This window comes from Polyodon spathula, chromosome 19 (assembly GCF_017654505.1).
Source record: "Polyodon spathula isolate WHYD16114869_AA chromosome 19, ASM1765450v1, whole genome shotgun sequence".
In the NCBI taxonomy this organism is placed as follows: domain Eukaryota; kingdom Metazoa; phylum Chordata; class Actinopteri; order Acipenseriformes; family Polyodontidae; genus Polyodon; species Polyodon spathula.
Genome location: NC_054552.1, coordinates 30,938,999 through 30,956,165, shown reverse-complemented (window position 1 = coordinate 30,956,165; position 17,167 = coordinate 30,938,999). Strand labels below are relative to the sequence as shown.

The following is a 17,167-nucleotide window of genomic DNA, read 5'->3' as shown; positions in this document are numbered from 1 at the left end:
TTGATTCATAGTCTCTTGGAATCTTCTGGCTCACATACGGAACTCAATCTGCTTAAAGCCACATTCCGACTTGGAAATAACTTGATTAGGAGGGATCTGCTTGCTGGGTTACCATAATACAGAAGCAGTTGAAAATACGCTATTGTTGCCTTTGCAATTTCCTTTGGTATACACGCTGTACGTCAGAAACCTGATGAGGGATAATTGCACTTCGGTGATGGAATGAAAAAAAAAAGGGGGAATAATCGCATTACTTTGCCTTTGCATGTGTGTGTAATTTACTAGGACAATATAATAATTCCAAAAACATCACTGTACTTTACAGTGCTTTACAGTACTTACTAGAATCAAGCATCACATTCAATTTAAACTGCCAGAATGTCACTGGGCAATCATGTCTTACTTGCCATGACAAATAGACGTCACCGTCCCGGTCACCGATCTCAGGCTGCTATTTAAAGCAATGAGGTGTCAGATCTTGATAACTCAAATAAAAATAGCTAAAGGTCTTTCAGTTCTTGAAGGGGGTTGAGGGATAAGTAAAACCTTTATATGCATCTAACAAAAAGGGATGGGCCTATAAATGCTAAAAATATTGCATAACAAAATAAACTGTAGGCACACATTTAGCTTATACTGAAAGATCTTGAAGGTTTTATTATGGCTACATATCCCACCAACTTAGGGAGCAAAAAAGAGGAGCCGACTCTAAGCTTTACTTTCCTTCCTTTACATTTCTTGATATGATTAGGAACATACTGTATTGTGCCCTACTTTGAAAAAGGTGCCAATGTAAAGTTTCAGAGGACCACTCCAAACAATAATGTAACTGTTTCATTCTGCAGCCGAGCTGCCTCTTCAGGGGTGGAAATAAGACTCCTATTGCAAAGCCATTTCATCCACTGGGAGTCTTATTTCCATCCCTGCTCTAGCTAGTTTTATACAATTACCGCTACTGTGTTTCTCTCACACAAATGCCCTTCCTTTGAAAACGTGGCTGCCTTCTGTGTGAAAGGGATAGCCAGTGTAAATCTGTCCAGCTAAAACCAAAACTCCCATTCAGGTGACCGTGCCAGAATGTTAAATGTTTCACACTAAACTCTGGAATGAGGCTGAGAAGAGTCGCACACATAACACCCCCCGCGTAAAATGTTAATGGTATTTTCTCAGCTGAGTGGCATATGATTGTTCACAATGGCTTGCCCTGTTTTGGCAGTGTGCAATACTGTCTTTTTTTTCTTCACTGTACCTGTAGTTTCTGAGTCATCGACTCACATTCCTCCATGAGCTGGGGGATGATTTCTGCTTGCTTTCTCAGGTTTTCCAGCTCCTGCACAAACACAACAGGACCATATCAACAGTCAGCCATTTTTTAAATGATGTTAAATGAGGAGCTTTTTTATGAAGTCATTTTTTTTTTTTAAACAAAAAGGTTACTTAAAGAACCAGAGAAAGAAAAGCTTGGAAGTTCAAACCTGACCTTTCCTTCGACTCATTATAGCAATTGCACAGCAACAACAATATTTTGATAGGCTTTATCCGAAGTGTCAGAATTAGAAAAAAGAAAAACATGTTCATGTTGAAAAGCCTCAAATCAATAGAATTGATGAGCTGCTAAATGTACGTTAACACTTTCACACCAGCTCTGTAACAATAGCACTTTGTTTTCAGTTTTACAAAAGGCTAAATGCTTTGTCAGAGTCACCCCGAGTTAAGCCTTGTGCCAAAAATCGCAGCATTCGTTCAGTCAAGGCAGGGATTCAATTATGTTGTCAGTGAGCAGTCATAAACACTGCGACACTGCCATTACTCATGGCTCGGCACCAATTGAAACTATAGAAACTAAAGGGATTATTATTGCTGGTAAGAGACGTAGAAGAAAAAACAAAAGAAAAACGTTTCCCAAAAAAATAAATAAATAAATAAATAAATCATCCGAGAGTTGAAAATGATGAGATGAAAAAAGGCTAATGTCTTTAGATTACAGCGAACTCCAGATATTAAAATGTAATAATTAACCTGCCTTGCAGGGCCACATGTTGGTTTGTTTTGACAAATACCTCCAGTTAGTATGAATGGCTCAGGCTTTACTTGCAGTAAGACTGATCCCCCTCCCCAACTCAGGTGGTCCTTATTTGCTATGTAATCAATGATAAAGCAAGGCATTGCATTAGGTCTTATTCACTGCACATTAATGGGCTCCAAAAATATCAGCTCCCCTCCGTGCTGCTGCTTCCGTTTCAAAACGTTAGTAATTATAATAATGATGATGCAATCAGTCAGTCCAGTAAAGAGGCGCTTCAGAGTTTACTTACAGAAAAGAACAGCTGAGAGAAGCAGCATTTCATATTGAGCAGCAGGAAATACTGCTGCAGGAGGAGGCTGATAACAGGCAGTTAGCAAGCAAGCAGCTGCTTGGAGACGAGAATAAGGCAGCTGTCAGCTGCAGGGAGGGTCCGATTGACCAGTGAAGGCTGGAATCAGCACGGCAAGTGGAGGGTTAAGCAAAGATTGCAAATAAAATAGAGGTCTCCAAGCGGAGTGACATCTACATACTGTCAGTGGATAGGAGGCAAAAAGAAATTTATCACTTATATTTGGATAAAATTCACTAGATATGATCGAAAAATAAAATTCACTAGATGTGATCGAAGATGCTGCAAAATTATCTGTCGATCTTGGGCAGGTGTTGTGACTCTTGGTCTCCCAGTTGGTGCCCTTTCATTGACAGAGTGTTTTTGGTTATACCATCTCATCAGGTTTGAAATTGCTGGCTGTGAGCAGCCAAGACGGCGAGCCACAGTACTCTGCCCTAGTCCAGCCTCCAACATGCAGATTTCGCTGCTCTCTTGACAGACGTGTCATAGTGTTGTTTGTTTGTTTTTTTCTTTGAGTTTCTTATTGCTTTTATTCAAGCCTGCAATTCAACAGCTGAAACCACTCAATATCCAGTGTCCAATCACCTGCTCACTAATTAGGTGATTAAGTGCATATGCTTCAGTCATAGTCACTCAAGCTTGTCATGGTCAAGGATGAATGATCGGGCTACTAAAAACAAATAAAAAACATTTAGTCAATGTCCATCATTTATATACCTTTTTTTTTTTTTTTTTTTGAAAATAAACGTTATAATAATGATGTATCTTTTGATGCTCGGTATGTATATATATATATATATATATATATATATATATATATATATATATATATATATATATATATATATGAAATGTGAAGCTTGAGAAGCCACAATGTGAGTCATGTTTGAAATGCAGTTTTATCTGCAGTTGCTGTCCTCCACTAGCATTCCTTTCACATGCACAGTTATTTATTAGAACACCTCAGGAGGCTCATAGTATGTTACATTATATATAAATTAAATTCTAAAATTATTCCCAATTTAAAAAGTTTAAAAGAAAAGAAAAACCAGCCATTAGGGATACTACTGCGAAGTGATGTACAAAAAACCTGCCTTAATTCACTTCATCATTAGGATTAATTGTTCCCATTGACATAAATAGTAAGATTTATGGTATTCAAGAATTTCCTTGTGGGCTAAGCCAACACATTATTACGCAGGTTCAATCAAAAACGCGGCATAAAAAATAAAAATAAATGTAAATAAATATGCTGAGTTGGGGGATTGTGCAAGCAGGACACAAGCAACTCAGTCCATGTTCAATTGCACCCACATGCTGACTTAAAAGAATGTGTAGTAAGCAACAAATCAATAGTTTCATTTTACTTTTTAACGTAATCAGTTCCCTGGGGGGTGACTAAGGTACAGTTCATTAGAGGTAGATTCTTTACCGCTAGATAAATATGTCATCTATGCACAAACAGTCATTTTCATCTTTTAATGACCTCTCTTTGTGGAGAGGCATACATCACAGAACCAGCACACTGTCACTTTGCAAACATGGCAGACCAGTTTACCAAAACTCTTTCTTTCTTTTCTTTTATTAGAATCCGCTTAAGGAAATATATTGTTAAAGATGAAGCAGCTATTAAAAAGGTAGATTGTCATCATGTTTTAACCAATATGTTATGAATGTGTGGTATTTACATTCTTAAAATAAAAAAAGATGAAATAGAAAAATGCTAAACACACGTATTTACAGGAGGAGGTAAAGACACTGAGAGAAAGGCCTCCAGTTTGAGTGGGTCCTGCCTGGCTTCACTGCAGGTTCACCTACCAGGTCTTTCTCTTGAATATCAGCCTTCAGCTCTTCCACTCTCAGGCTCAGTTTTGCATTGTTCTCTTTCTGGAGGTCTGCTTCTTCGCACTGTGCTTCTAGCTCTGCAATCTGTGGAGGACACGGCCGTGTGGCACGTGGTCAACAAGAGAGCGCGGAATGGAAGGTCAGTTGGATTTACAGGAACACGGCACATTTTACAACAAACATATTTACCGGTATCTTAACACATATTCCTTTAGAACGTGTTAAAATACTGTTATCATGCAAACAAAGCAGCTGAAGCCATGTATCCCGTCCCTTATTTAAATAGTGCACAGTTCTGTGGGCCCGATTGCCATTCAGAATACCACGATTTTAATGAATCATTTCTGTCTGGATTGGAAATGAGTGCATAGAAGCCAGTAGTGTCACAATATTCGAATATCTTCAGCTGCTTTGTCTGCATGATAACATTCTCTTGTTTCTTCATTTATTTTCAGTTATTGCAATTCTACTCGTATGTAAAATACACACTGACATCAACAGCAAGAGAACCACCTCTATACATCACATTTTGTGCAGATTTATTAAAGGCCTGCATTAATAACAGTGGTTTTGAATGGGACTGCATTGGAAAATGTGCTGAAGTGAAAACAGATCAAGCCCTATGCAAGGAACAAGCAGTGAGTTATTGGAAATAGATGATTCAACACACAAAGTGGGTAAATGCCCTTGGAGTTTTCTTGGTGTTTATTTGAAAGCTAGTTCTTCTTGAAACACTGAAAAATGAACCACTGGCAAGAAATGCATGCAGCTCTGCATCTGACACTGAAATTAGACTTGCTGCTAAGCCTCATTAAACACACTGCTTCACGATTACGGAAGCAGTCCGTTTTCAAACTTTAATAAACCAGCGCTGGGCTGCTCTGACCTTTATCCTGAGATGATCGCTCTCTTCTTTACATGCTGCTACTTGTTTTTTCCACTGTTCTACATTAGTTGCAGACTCCTCCAGGGAGTCGATTAGGCGAGCATTGCTGTCCCTCAGGGTCTGAAGTTCTGTCTCCCATTTCTTAGCGTTGGTCGTGCTGGAAAGGCAGGTTTAAAAATCACACATGAGAACAACTAAGTGAATTATTCAGCTTTGAAAAATCAGTATTCCCCTAAAGCTAAACATTCACAAAGCTTCATAAGCAACTAAAAAAAAAGCATTGTGCAGTTATTTACAACATGCAGACTGTAGAAGATTTTGAAGAAGAACATGCAGACTGTAGAAGATTTTGAAGAAGAACATGCAGACTGTAGAAGATTTTGAAATACTGAACTGTAAAACACTTGGTATAAAGAAAAACATCACTATTTACAGAATTATTAGATTGCATTCACTAAATCTGCAGAAACATTTTAACCTACTAAATATATGGCTGATTGAGGACAGCCACAAAAAATGGGGTTCAACTGACAATCATGCACTTCTCTGCATCGCATCTGCTTCCCATCTGGAAATTAAAACCATGCAGCAGATCTTGAACAGACGCACAGGCCAAGCTGTCATACAGTGCCGAGCCCAAACCAGGCAGGCGATGGCAGGTATTCCTGGAATGTGTGTGTACATGTTCAAGAATGCATTACCCCTGTGCCACAGCAGACTTCAACCTGTCATTCTCGCTCTTCAGGTGTGCCTCTACAGGGCCAGCATGACAAGCCTTCTCGTCATCGGTGCCATTAATACTGGATGGCTGTGTGGAGGTTGGAGTCTCATGCCCAGATTCCTGCCAAAGCAGAGCGAAACTGAAGTTCAGAACAAGCACAGTGATGGCTGCCAGCACCGGCAACATCACCTTACTCGAACAAACTTCTCTAGGGGGGCAATCCAGCCTGTTTTTGTTGTTGTAAAATTTGAATTTCATGCATTAAATTAAATCATTAATTAATTAATGATTGCACTCAATGTCTGAATTCTGTCATGTAACTCCACTGGATTGTTATTGATACACTGTTGCATACCCTGAGACTGTATCTCTCGCATCTAGCGAAATCCGTCAGACACAATTTAGCAGTCAAACAATTAAAAGTTTACGCGGTCAGACAAATCTTAACAGAGGCTTATTGATTACGAAACATGAGAGAGAGAGAGATTGTATTGGTATTGCATTCTCCTTGGATAATCAAGCTGAACATTTTATCATCATAAGAGTCACCATCCATTTCTCACGTCAGATGCTGTTACTAAAACAACCCCAGAACGGCGTGCCATGGCAATCGAGTCCTTCTGTTCACTGGAGCGGCCCCATGCTGACTGCCCAGCTGATTGATATTGCATTGTCTTTGGCAAATGGCCTCAAAGTTTGTTCTAAAAAGTTTAGCATCCGATGACAAGCCATGGTCAGATTAGGAGTCTGAATAATGTACCCTCATTTTGCTTCTACAAGATCATTTCTGGGTTTTTTTAAATACATTTTTAAATTTTAAATCTAGTTCAATCTGGGCAGAAAGGTTTTTCAATAACACGCCTGGATTAAGTTGTCTTGTCATTAAAGTTAATGAGCTTCATTTGCATAACCTTGATTTTGTTCAACGTATAATGATCCTCTACTCATCCCTACCCTTCAGATAATAGGAGAGGCCACCGCTGGCAGATCAAGAGCATTGGAGTCACTCCTCTTGCAGTGTGGGACAAAACAACAGGGGTGTAGCTGTCTCCACTGTCACAGGACAGCACTTGTACTTTACTGCCTTCAATCAACTACATTTACAAAGCTGCTCACACTTTTGCCAGTGATCTGTCACAGTTATCACCCCTCCCTTCAACCAAGGCCTTCGTTTCAGTGCTTTATAAATAATTCAATTAGACCCTACTCTCTTACCCTTCCAAATAGAGGGTTCATGCAACACTTGCACAGCTCTGTCAGAAGTCCTGTCGCTGCATGCTCTGTACAGCTGTCAGTCTGTGTCTTAAACTAGCACTGCATGGCGGTGGAAGTTGCATGAATGTCGTCTGTGACCTCATCGGCTACTTCCCTTACCCCGTCTCTCTATTTCTAACCTGGAGGGATTGTATTACGGACTGGAGAGACTCTCCTCTGTATATGGCACTGTCCTTCAACCACCCCGCTCCCCTTACACTGCAGAATATACAGTACAGTGCAGCACTGTGCCCGTACTGTCCATTCAGCTTGTATTCCTACACAGTAAACTCCTTACCTGGGAATGATTGCTGGAGGCCTCTGTTTTCTCTTGAGATTTGTCTCTTGCTAGTTTCGCCGCTTCTTTAACTTCCTGGAATTTTTCCGCAAACTACTCAAAAAAAAAACCAAAAACATTTACATAAATTAAAAACTCAAAGAAAATTGGGTTAATGGGTTATTAACATTTTATGGATGTGCTGGGAGTAGAATACACCCTGAGGAACACAAATGAGTCCATGATGTTCTTTATAAAACTGTGGATTGTAAGTTTGTCTAAGTGTTGTGCACATTAGATTGTTACAAGGTCCTACAGCACACTGTGGCACAGGCTCTGCGATACAGCTGAACTAGGCAGGCAACTGAAACACGTTTGTCTTATCAGGTCACTGGTATCATCTAGTTCTACTTTACAACTGATAATCGACTCAGAAGAAGCGAGTCTCTTGGCACAAACCTTTTATCTTACCTTTGCCAGCTGCTGCTCAGATGAAAAGCCCAGGCCGAAGACGGTATTCGCTCTGCTGTCCGCCCATTGGCCAAACTTCTGGGAAGTCTTTGTGAAGGTCATGTTGGGGGTGATTGTGCTGTTAATGATGACCTGTGAATGAAACTGGTTGTGTTCACAGAGCAGCACTATGAAAACACACAAGCGGGACTAAAGGAATGCCATTCTGGCTTTCAGTAGTGAGTGCCACTATTCGGCCCTGGGCAGAACCATGGCGGAAGCACTGAAGAACAGCATGTATAATACCTGATTTATATATCAAGAAAGCAAAGCCGCTTTTGACAGTGAAATAACCAATGCACTTAAGCAAGGTTACCAAGCTGCTTTTTTTTTTTTCAATTTTGGTAAATCTCCATTCCTGAGTAAGTCTAACAGAGTTTTTACGAGAAGGAATCTTTTGTCGTTGGCTGTACCTGGCCTATTTAAATGACTGATCCACAGGTTTCACTTCATGGACGACGGACACCTTTTTGTTTTGAAGCCTGATCTTCTCTGGTTTAAAGACGTGATATTGAAAACGCAAAGCAGCTTTAATTTTAAACACGTAAAACCATGTTCTAGTTGGATGGTTCCAAGCTGTGATTCATAGGATGCCCCTATAGCGTTTGTGCATTGCTGCTAGATCCCCCAAGCTTTACAATGCATTGTTTTTGTGTGCGCTGTATACAGATCTATAGAGAAGCTGCATTAGTTAGTTGTGAACACTGCAGAGTTTTACAGCACCGCAAACCCTGGTGCTGTCAGATGAGCTGGATTGCTGAAGAGCTTTACTTTGAATAGAAATTGCCTGCGGCGGAACGGCACTGTGATATGCAAATTACCCAACAATTAAGTACAAGACAGGTTAATTAAAATACTACATGCGCTGTATCTGAAGTGATGGTTGAAACTATGAATTATAGTCACCATGTATTTCACTGGAACACAGGTACAGAATCTCGTATCCTCTTCTTAGCTTGACTCCCTCCCTTTCTATTCTTGAAGCCTTTCAAAACCTCCATACACAAGATGGGGAGTGTCAGTGCAGTAATACGTACCATTGCAGAACATTAACCTTTTGTCAAACCATACGCAGTGGGTACTGCTCATGCAGATGAATCTACTGTAAGATTACAAAGAAACAATGGCAGACAACCTAATTACATCCCTTACTTTAAAACACACACTTAGTACTAGCTAACTAACGTCAAGTGCGTTTGTACTACTGGAAGATATAATTCTCTACCCATTAGCCAATGTAAAAATGTGAATAAAGAGGCTTGTGTAGATGTTAGGCTCCCGAGCCCTTGACTTGGTGTGAGGACTCCTGAGTAGAAAGTAGGGGTTCTGTTAGGGGATGGGGCTAGGCAATGCAAAATATCCACTATCCATCCCAATCCAATGGGATCATACTTTCAAGGGATATCCTTGTCAAAGCACACTACTGCTGAGGTTACTTTAATTGTAAACAGCAATCAGTTGATTGGTTTTTAAGGCAACAGTATTTGGGTCAGATTGAGGAACAATGTCAATGAAGCAGTACTCTGTATGATACGGTAGAGAGTATAACCCTTAAAAGAGATTTTTACATTTTGCTTTTAATGGGATTCCTGGGTGTTTTCATAACTGTATCAAATCATCCGGCTCCGCTTGATTAACTATGCAGCTGTTTCTGACTTCAAAGGCATTGTCGGGTTTAATAAAAGAAGGATTGTGCAAAACAGTCTTTTTGTTGATCGGTCGTTGATCTGTCGAGCTCAGTATTGACATTAAAACAAAGTATTTTTAGCACATCAGCAAACATGTTAAACAATCGAGGTCAACACTAGACCAACTGGCTTAACTTTTTTTTTCTACTATCCAATCAACAGATGGAGCTTGGGCTACTACCTCTGAATAGAGCTTTATTTATAGCAAACAAACCCTGCAATGGACACTGCAAGACAACCGACAACAGCAAGTTAAGCATCTGAGCCAAATACTGCACAATATTTTTGTCTTGGTGTACAGGATTGCTTACTGTGCTTGAAACCAAGCTGTCTTTACAGTGACAGCTCCGACTGTAAGCTCAGCAGATATCATCCGGTGGAATAAAGACTGGATAACTCAGAATCTGACTTGCGTCCTCATGGTTTAGAATAGTAACACTTTAAAACCCACCTCAAGTAACCATACAGAAACAGTACCCCTATTCCATTGCAAGGTGTTGTTAGGCAAACCGTTTAAGAAAATGAAATTGTTTCAGTAAACTTCACTTTGTTATACTGTATATCTTCCCTAGATATCTGTACCCATGTGCCGTTGTTGAAAGGGTTATAAGCTACAATAATCAATCAATAATATGGGTCGAAAAGTGAGGGGAATCACTGAAAAAATAAATCCTGAACCATATTATTATTATTATTATTATTTATTATTATTATTATTATTATTATTATTACTTGCAGATCTGTGATTGTTACATCAACAGCCAGTAGTCTCTGGATTATTAATATCACTCTCATCATCATCATCATGGGTAATGCATGTCACTTCAAGTTATATAAATTAAGTTGGATAGTCATCACATATCATTGGCCATGGCAGGGCACATTTCTATTACACTTGAAGATCTTTCTGAAAACTACTAGATTAGTTTTAGTTTTTTGTTTTATTACAGCTGATTCCTGTCCTCTGGTTCGAGGTCCAGTTTCACCTCTCAGGCACGTGGTGTATAATAGGCTAATCAAGAGGGAAGCCTTGAATTCAAAGGTATAATCCACCCCACGAAGGCAACCCTCCAAGCCTTATGTCATAATCCACTGACTCGAGACTCTGTATCCTCTGTGCTTTCCTCTCCGAGCAGTTTACAGTCTTAAAGGCTTGCTGATGCAGGTAACATGCAGGTGCAATTTAATGAGCAGCAGCAGCAGCCTACACGTTGTGAAATCTTACAGCAGAGCAAACTTCACTTCGTGCAATAAAGAGAAGCCTTTCACTACAATCCGTTTCTGAGTCACCGGAGAAAGAAAAGCTTTCGAAAGTTCAAACCTGACTTTGCCTTTGACTCTTTGTAATCAGAGTGTCCCAGTGTGTGAATGCAGAGCAACAAAACAATTCTAGGCTTTATTCTAAGTTTTAGAATTAAAATAATGAAATACAAACCAAATGGGAGATTAGTGTAGGAAAGCAATAGCCATCATGAAAAAACAATACATTTCAAGCATTAATAATTAATTATATATATATATATATATATATATATATATATATATATATATATATATATATATATATATATATATATATATATACTTCTGAAATTATGTATGTCCCTCAAATATATCCCTAAAGCTAACGGTAATCGAATTGGGCTCTTCTAACTAGATTAAACTTCACAGTGCAATATACACTGTTTTTCAATAATAAAAAGCACACCATGATCGAAGCTGCAAATCTTCCAAGCTACTAGCCACTACTTCTGTAAAATTATCCCTATAAAATTTCCTTTAAACAAAACAAACAATTAACAAATAAAGACCTTGGTGCTCTTTAACAGCCACTAAAAAGACAGCAGTGCCATAATTCAAATGACATTCTAGTTTCTGTAGCTCAGGGGTCATGGCATTACAGAAAAGAAACAACACAATAGGAAGGTTCATTTTTTTTCATGCATGCACTGTACAGGCCAGTCCTATTGCTGCTGGAATGGATTGTCTGCCCAATGCAGAGATGGTTTATATAGTTATATAGCACAGGTTTCGTTTAGGCCTCTTAGCAATAGCATCTCTGTTATGAGGTACACCGCTTAACTGCAATTGTTAGTTTACAATACAGGACATTTAGATTTTTAATAGCCTTGACACCTTTTCCATTACTGGTGCTGCAAAGTCACATTGCGCTGAGCAAGAGCACACAGCACTGTAGAACACCAGGATCTGTGTTCCATAGGTATCTACTCATTATACCTGGACATCTGTAATGCTGTTTTTTTCTTGTTTATACCCTGCACCCCAATAGTATGTGCACAGTATATACAAAAAAAGAAAAAAAAAACATCAGGCTTTTGCTGACGTAAGTCAAGTCTGCACTGTTAATAACTGTCCTGGGACCACTTGCAATACCTTTAGTAATACAGCAGAATAATAAATTAGTAACAAACTGTCTTTAAAGCATGGAAATGGCTTTGTTTTCTCCGGTAGGTGATCTAATGAGTAGAAGGTTGGGGACCAGGAATCAAAAAGCCTGACTGCTCAAAATCTGCACTGAACCAAAGCCACTGCTATCTTAGAAATAGGTTTGTTTGTTTTTTAATTGAACATCACATGGGTGTACGGATTCGTGTTTTGATTTAAAAGGTGATCCAGTAATAATGTTCTACACATCCAGGGGTTTTACAGTGCTACCAGGTGCAGAAATGGGTTGACAAACACTAGTAATGACACAGTGTGACATTCCTGGAAAAATACACTCGACTCTGTCCTTGTCATTCACTTTTTCAAATCGCTTAAAAGCTTAAAATAAGAACTTGCCAGCAAACTGGGACGGGTTGCAGTGAAGTGAAATGTCAGTTCTGATTAACGCTGCTCTACGCTGTTATTCGGTGGTCTGCAGGTTGATATTCAGAGCCTGAATCTTGTGTTTTGTTCTGCTGTTCTAGGCTGCATGGACACAGTGCCAGCTACAGTGGGAGACTGAAGAATACCTGAGAAAGTGGTTTACATGCCTACATCACATATAACACAATTCAAGATTTCCCATTGTCTTCCAGGGCTGGTTTGTGAGAGATAAGCCGAATCATTTGGGGCAGCAGAGCAACAGAAAGCAGCCTGCTCAGCTGGGAAGCCAGGCATCATCTTCCCTACAGGCAGCCAGAACAGCGAGTGGGAAGCGGGAAGTGTGCCAAAACAGAACAGCAGGATGCAGAGTCACAGGCCCCTGGCAATGCCACTAACAATAACAGCACTGCTGTGCTCGGCTCTTAAGGGAGCAGTTTCAGTTACAATACAGAGGTATCGCTTCCCGCTCGCTCCAAACCCAAATCCCTCCTCTTTGGTCCTTAGCCATTCTGCCTTTGTTTGCAGTCCTCTCCCCAGCCATTCGAGGTTAGTTATCCAGCGGTGAATTTTCAAAGATGAATGAAACCAATGTGACAGCATGAAACTACAGAATAAAGCAAAATCGCAAACTTGATATTGGCAGCTGAAGAATATTGAAGAGTCAACACCAAGGGAATTCATACAAAAGTCTAAAAAGCTCATGGTATCAGCAGTTAAACAGCAAGAAAAAAACCACACTAACGTTCAGGTGGCATCAATGAACAATGAATCCACAGATTCATCAGCTCTGATGGAGTCCATTAACATTGTTATTCTCAAAAGAGATGCAGTATTGCACATTAAAGACAAGTTAACATAAGCCATAAATGCATTATTCTCCAAAACATTTTCATTAAACCTTCAAAGAGTAGAAAAGGAACAGTATGAAAGTAGCCAAGCTCTTTTAACGTTAACATCCTTTCAGTCCTCTCATTATCGTGCTTTTACTTCTGCACTGAAAGCAATTTCTGTCTGGAATGTTCCTAAAGTTCTAAAGAATCCCCAAGAGTCCTAAAGTTCTAAAGAATCCAAAATGGCTCCTTATTAAAAACAGCAAGGTTTAGTATGTGTGCACTACAGCAGTTTAATAAGTGCCTGCAGTTCATTTCACAGAATGCAGGCAGCAGCATGCCTTCAGTCACAATATGGAGATTGCTAGAATAGGGTACAACTGGCGTTCGCAGGTTAGTTGCATGACTTCTCCCATTTTTGGTTGTCCTCTTGGTCAGTTTACTGTGCACAGCTGACCCTGCCTCTCATGCTGCAATATGTCTTCTTGGAAGGCAAGTAAGACAGATACCTGTATTTAAATATCAATTAGCCCATTTAATAAGAATTTTACATTTCCTTTGGAAGACAGCACGCGGTCTATTTTAATAATCTAAATCGTGACAGATCTAAACACCGTCACTCTTTGCATTAACACAGATAAGGGTTTCGTCCCAGGGTTATTTATAGACCCACCCATTGACATCACTGCATACAACAAAGATACAGCAGTGAAAAGGTTTTTGAAGAACGCATTGCAGGGTGGCGTTATAACGATTGTAAAGATACGGTAATGTTTAGATAATTAAGATAAGCCCACACGTATTCATGACAACATAAAATGCCAAGAAATGTTTGCAAATCTAGCGTTGTGACAGGCTGAGTTGGAATACATTACTTATAACTGCTTACATCAGCCCTCGCTGGCAAAAACAAAACAGCACATTAATGTAGTGTGGAGGCTGCTGACGACCTTCCTGACTTTCAACCTCCGGTAAGGAGAGACACTGCTCCTAGTTACACTCCCTTTCTGACAGCGCTATACACTTTCTCTGTGCCGATAGGCTGCCAGGACATTTTAAAATACAGCTGGAGGTCGTTGGGTGCCAGCTTCCCAGCATTAAAAAGTTTAAGAAGGTGGATAAAGCCTTTTTTTCAGGAAACGAAATCGAAGAACAAGCAGGTGTCCCTCCAAGCTCACAGCAGATGTAGCACAGATTACATGCCGGCAGACCTCCAAATCTGCACGATTGCATGCCTAGTAAGGGGCCTGCTGTGTTGGTTGGTGAGTTATTTTTTCCCCACGGCTAATCCTGTCCTAGGTAAGAGTGTGAAAGTTGCTGATGTCGTGTTTCCCCCTTTCCTGGCACAGCTTGAGGCAACAAAGTGGCAACCTGAGAGTCAAGTTCCTGCTGCCAAGGCAGTGGCTGGACCTAATGAGCCGAAGACTCCCTTACCTTTGTTTTAGACAGCAAGTTAGCCTGTAATTATCATAGTTTTATTGTACTTCACTGTCACAAGGATACAAAAAATAATAACGCTCAAAAGCAATGGCAGAAACGAATAACCTTTTTTTTTTTCCTACTTTGTTCAGTGATAAATATTTGGAAAATATGTAACTAAAACCTTCATTCATTGGTCCTGCTTGTAAGACACAAAGCAGAGCAAGGAATCTTCAAAGACTGCACTCTTTGAGAACCAGAACATGTTCGATATATCCTCTTCAGACTCCCAACAAGAAAGACCATTAAAATCCAAACGACAGCCTCAAAATCTGTTGCGTTGCTTAGCAGATGCAGAGCTTGATCTCCGAATTCAGCTTTTCTAGTTAGGTTCTACTTTCTTTAACATGCATTGTGATTATTAAACAAACACAATATCCCAGGAAAGCACAGAGAGTGCTGTAGTGACGTCACTCATGAGGATGGTAGTAGACAAGGTATCTGTACAATCAACCTCTGTATGATGTGGACAAAATGGAATTACTGTCAAACTTTCATTCCCAGGCATATCACCCTTTTACCAGAACAAGAGAACGACCGTTTTTAAAGCAGCTCTTCATCAAATACATGAAATACTTAAATACCTTACAAGATCAGAAGCCCAGAACTGTAATCCTTTTTTTATAACCACAAGAGAAATTTTGAGAAAAATGCTAATTTAAAGAATTTTAAATTAATTATGGAGGGATAAAGCATTTGGGTTAATTGCAGTGTGCCACAGTCTGCAGCTCAAATTCCAGTTAAAATCAGTTACAGACTAACAGGGTAGGTTTTAGCATACATCAATATTAAATATAAAAAACTGATATATATTACAATATCTAAAAAAAAACAAAAACAACAAACAACCCTATCAGTCTGCATACCTACTGCAGACTGAAGATTTTATTTTTTCAAGGATTTACATTTAGTGACTTTTCTGTTGTTTGCACTGATGGCATGTGCTAATACCGTACTGTATATGATATAGAATACAACTGCAATAGGTTATAATCACCCAACACTGACTGACGTTTGTACCACAGGCTACTTTCTAAGAACTTAATTTTAAGCAACAGCTGGTGGAAGCTAATAGTTTCCATGGAAACACAACATGTAAACAGAGGAGGTCAGGCAGAAGGATAAGAGAAATCATCTCAAATAAGCTCTCTCTGTTTTTCAATGAAAGTAATTAACATACTGTATGTAGTAGAACAGCAATACTGCCCTGAGTGTTGTGACCAGTGTTCATTTCCCTATAGCTGAGGGGATTACAATTTTACAGACATTAAATAGAATTTACCACCTTTTCCTACAGCATTTACTTATCTACTGCACATTTCTTTGATTATGTTCACACACATATCACTGAATAGTCGGGTTGCGGGGATACATGCAGAGCAAACTGTCTATGTCTTAAAGACAGTTATAAAATCAAAATAGCCTATATTATGCTGATGGATACAGTTAATAATATATAGTTTTATATATATCTATATATATATATATATATATATAATATATATATATATATATATATATATATATATATATAATCTGATCCAAACACCAGCTTGTGCTTCACTGCAATGAACACGTTAACCTGGAAACACATACCTTGGAGCCATCGACACTGATAATCCGATAGCTGTTCCGCGTGCTGTCATAGAAGTATGACACCGTGACGGCCTGCTTGCTAGCAGGAACCCAGTTCTTCTTGGTGGAGGGGTCAATCTGGAAGACATGGGCTCTGGTGGTGAAGATGGGCTGCTCCCTGGCATGGGGGAAGGAGAGGAGAAATGAAGCCATGAGTTTGAGACAGGTGATACACTACAGAGGAGAAACCCTTTTTATGTGGCATTGTAGAGAGAGCATGCCTGACCTCTGACAGATATATAAACAGTTCTGTACATTACAAACAAAAACAAAAAAACAGCCAGAGCTAAATTTACTTTGCGAGTCAGCTTTACAGCATTCTGTCCGCAATCTCTTGTCCTATTCCTGGTCATACCATGTGACACCAGGCTGCTCTGGGTTACCAGCCATGGTCTCAGAAGTGCTAATAGAGTTTTATTATCCACAGCAATCCAGTACCATTAGCACATCAGCGCCGCCTTACTCTCAAAGTGGCATGTGTAGTTTCAGAGATAAATAAAACAGCATTCGGTTCAAAGTGCAATCAGTGAATGAAAGGGTACGCATGTTCTTCACCTGCGTTCTTGCACTTCAGGCACACCATTAGGGTCATGATGTCAAGTCAATTTGAACTGAATATACATCAGCCATATTAAAGTCTATGATTAAAACACACATACAATCATACATTTACTCTCTGTAGCACTTTGCATATTGCTATTCTTAACTAACAGGAGATGTCTTTGCTAACAGGAGGAGGCTGCGGTACCCGTTAGGCTTCCCTTAAGCTGCTGTCTGCAGATGTTGAGGTCACAGAGGGTTCACAAGTCATTTGTCATTCTTTTCACATACAACC

At 39.6% G+C, this 17,167-nt stretch overlaps 1 protein-coding gene across 1 annotated transcript in view; it reads right to left on the bottom strand.

The window, feature by feature from the left end:
• LOC121294803 (homer protein homolog 2-like) overlaps positions 1 to 17,167 on the bottom strand; it is a 33,713-nt gene that overhangs the window by 3,154 nt on the left and 13,392 nt on the right. Inside the window, exons 2-8 of the mRNA XM_041218898.1 lie at positions 16,294 to 16,450; positions 7,833 to 7,964; positions 7,383 to 7,475; positions 5,811 to 5,950; positions 5,110 to 5,266; positions 4,197 to 4,307; positions 1,250 to 1,330 (exon numbers count right to left, since the gene is read on the bottom strand). Of these exons, the coding sequence (XP_041074832.1) occupies positions 1,250 to 1,330; positions 4,197 to 4,307; positions 5,110 to 5,266; positions 5,811 to 5,950; positions 7,383 to 7,475; positions 7,833 to 7,964; positions 16,294 to 16,450 (871 nt within the window). The remainder of the gene's footprint in view (positions 1 to 1,249; positions 1,331 to 4,196; positions 4,308 to 5,109; positions 5,267 to 5,810; positions 5,951 to 7,382; positions 7,476 to 7,832; positions 7,965 to 16,293; positions 16,451 to 17,167) is intronic.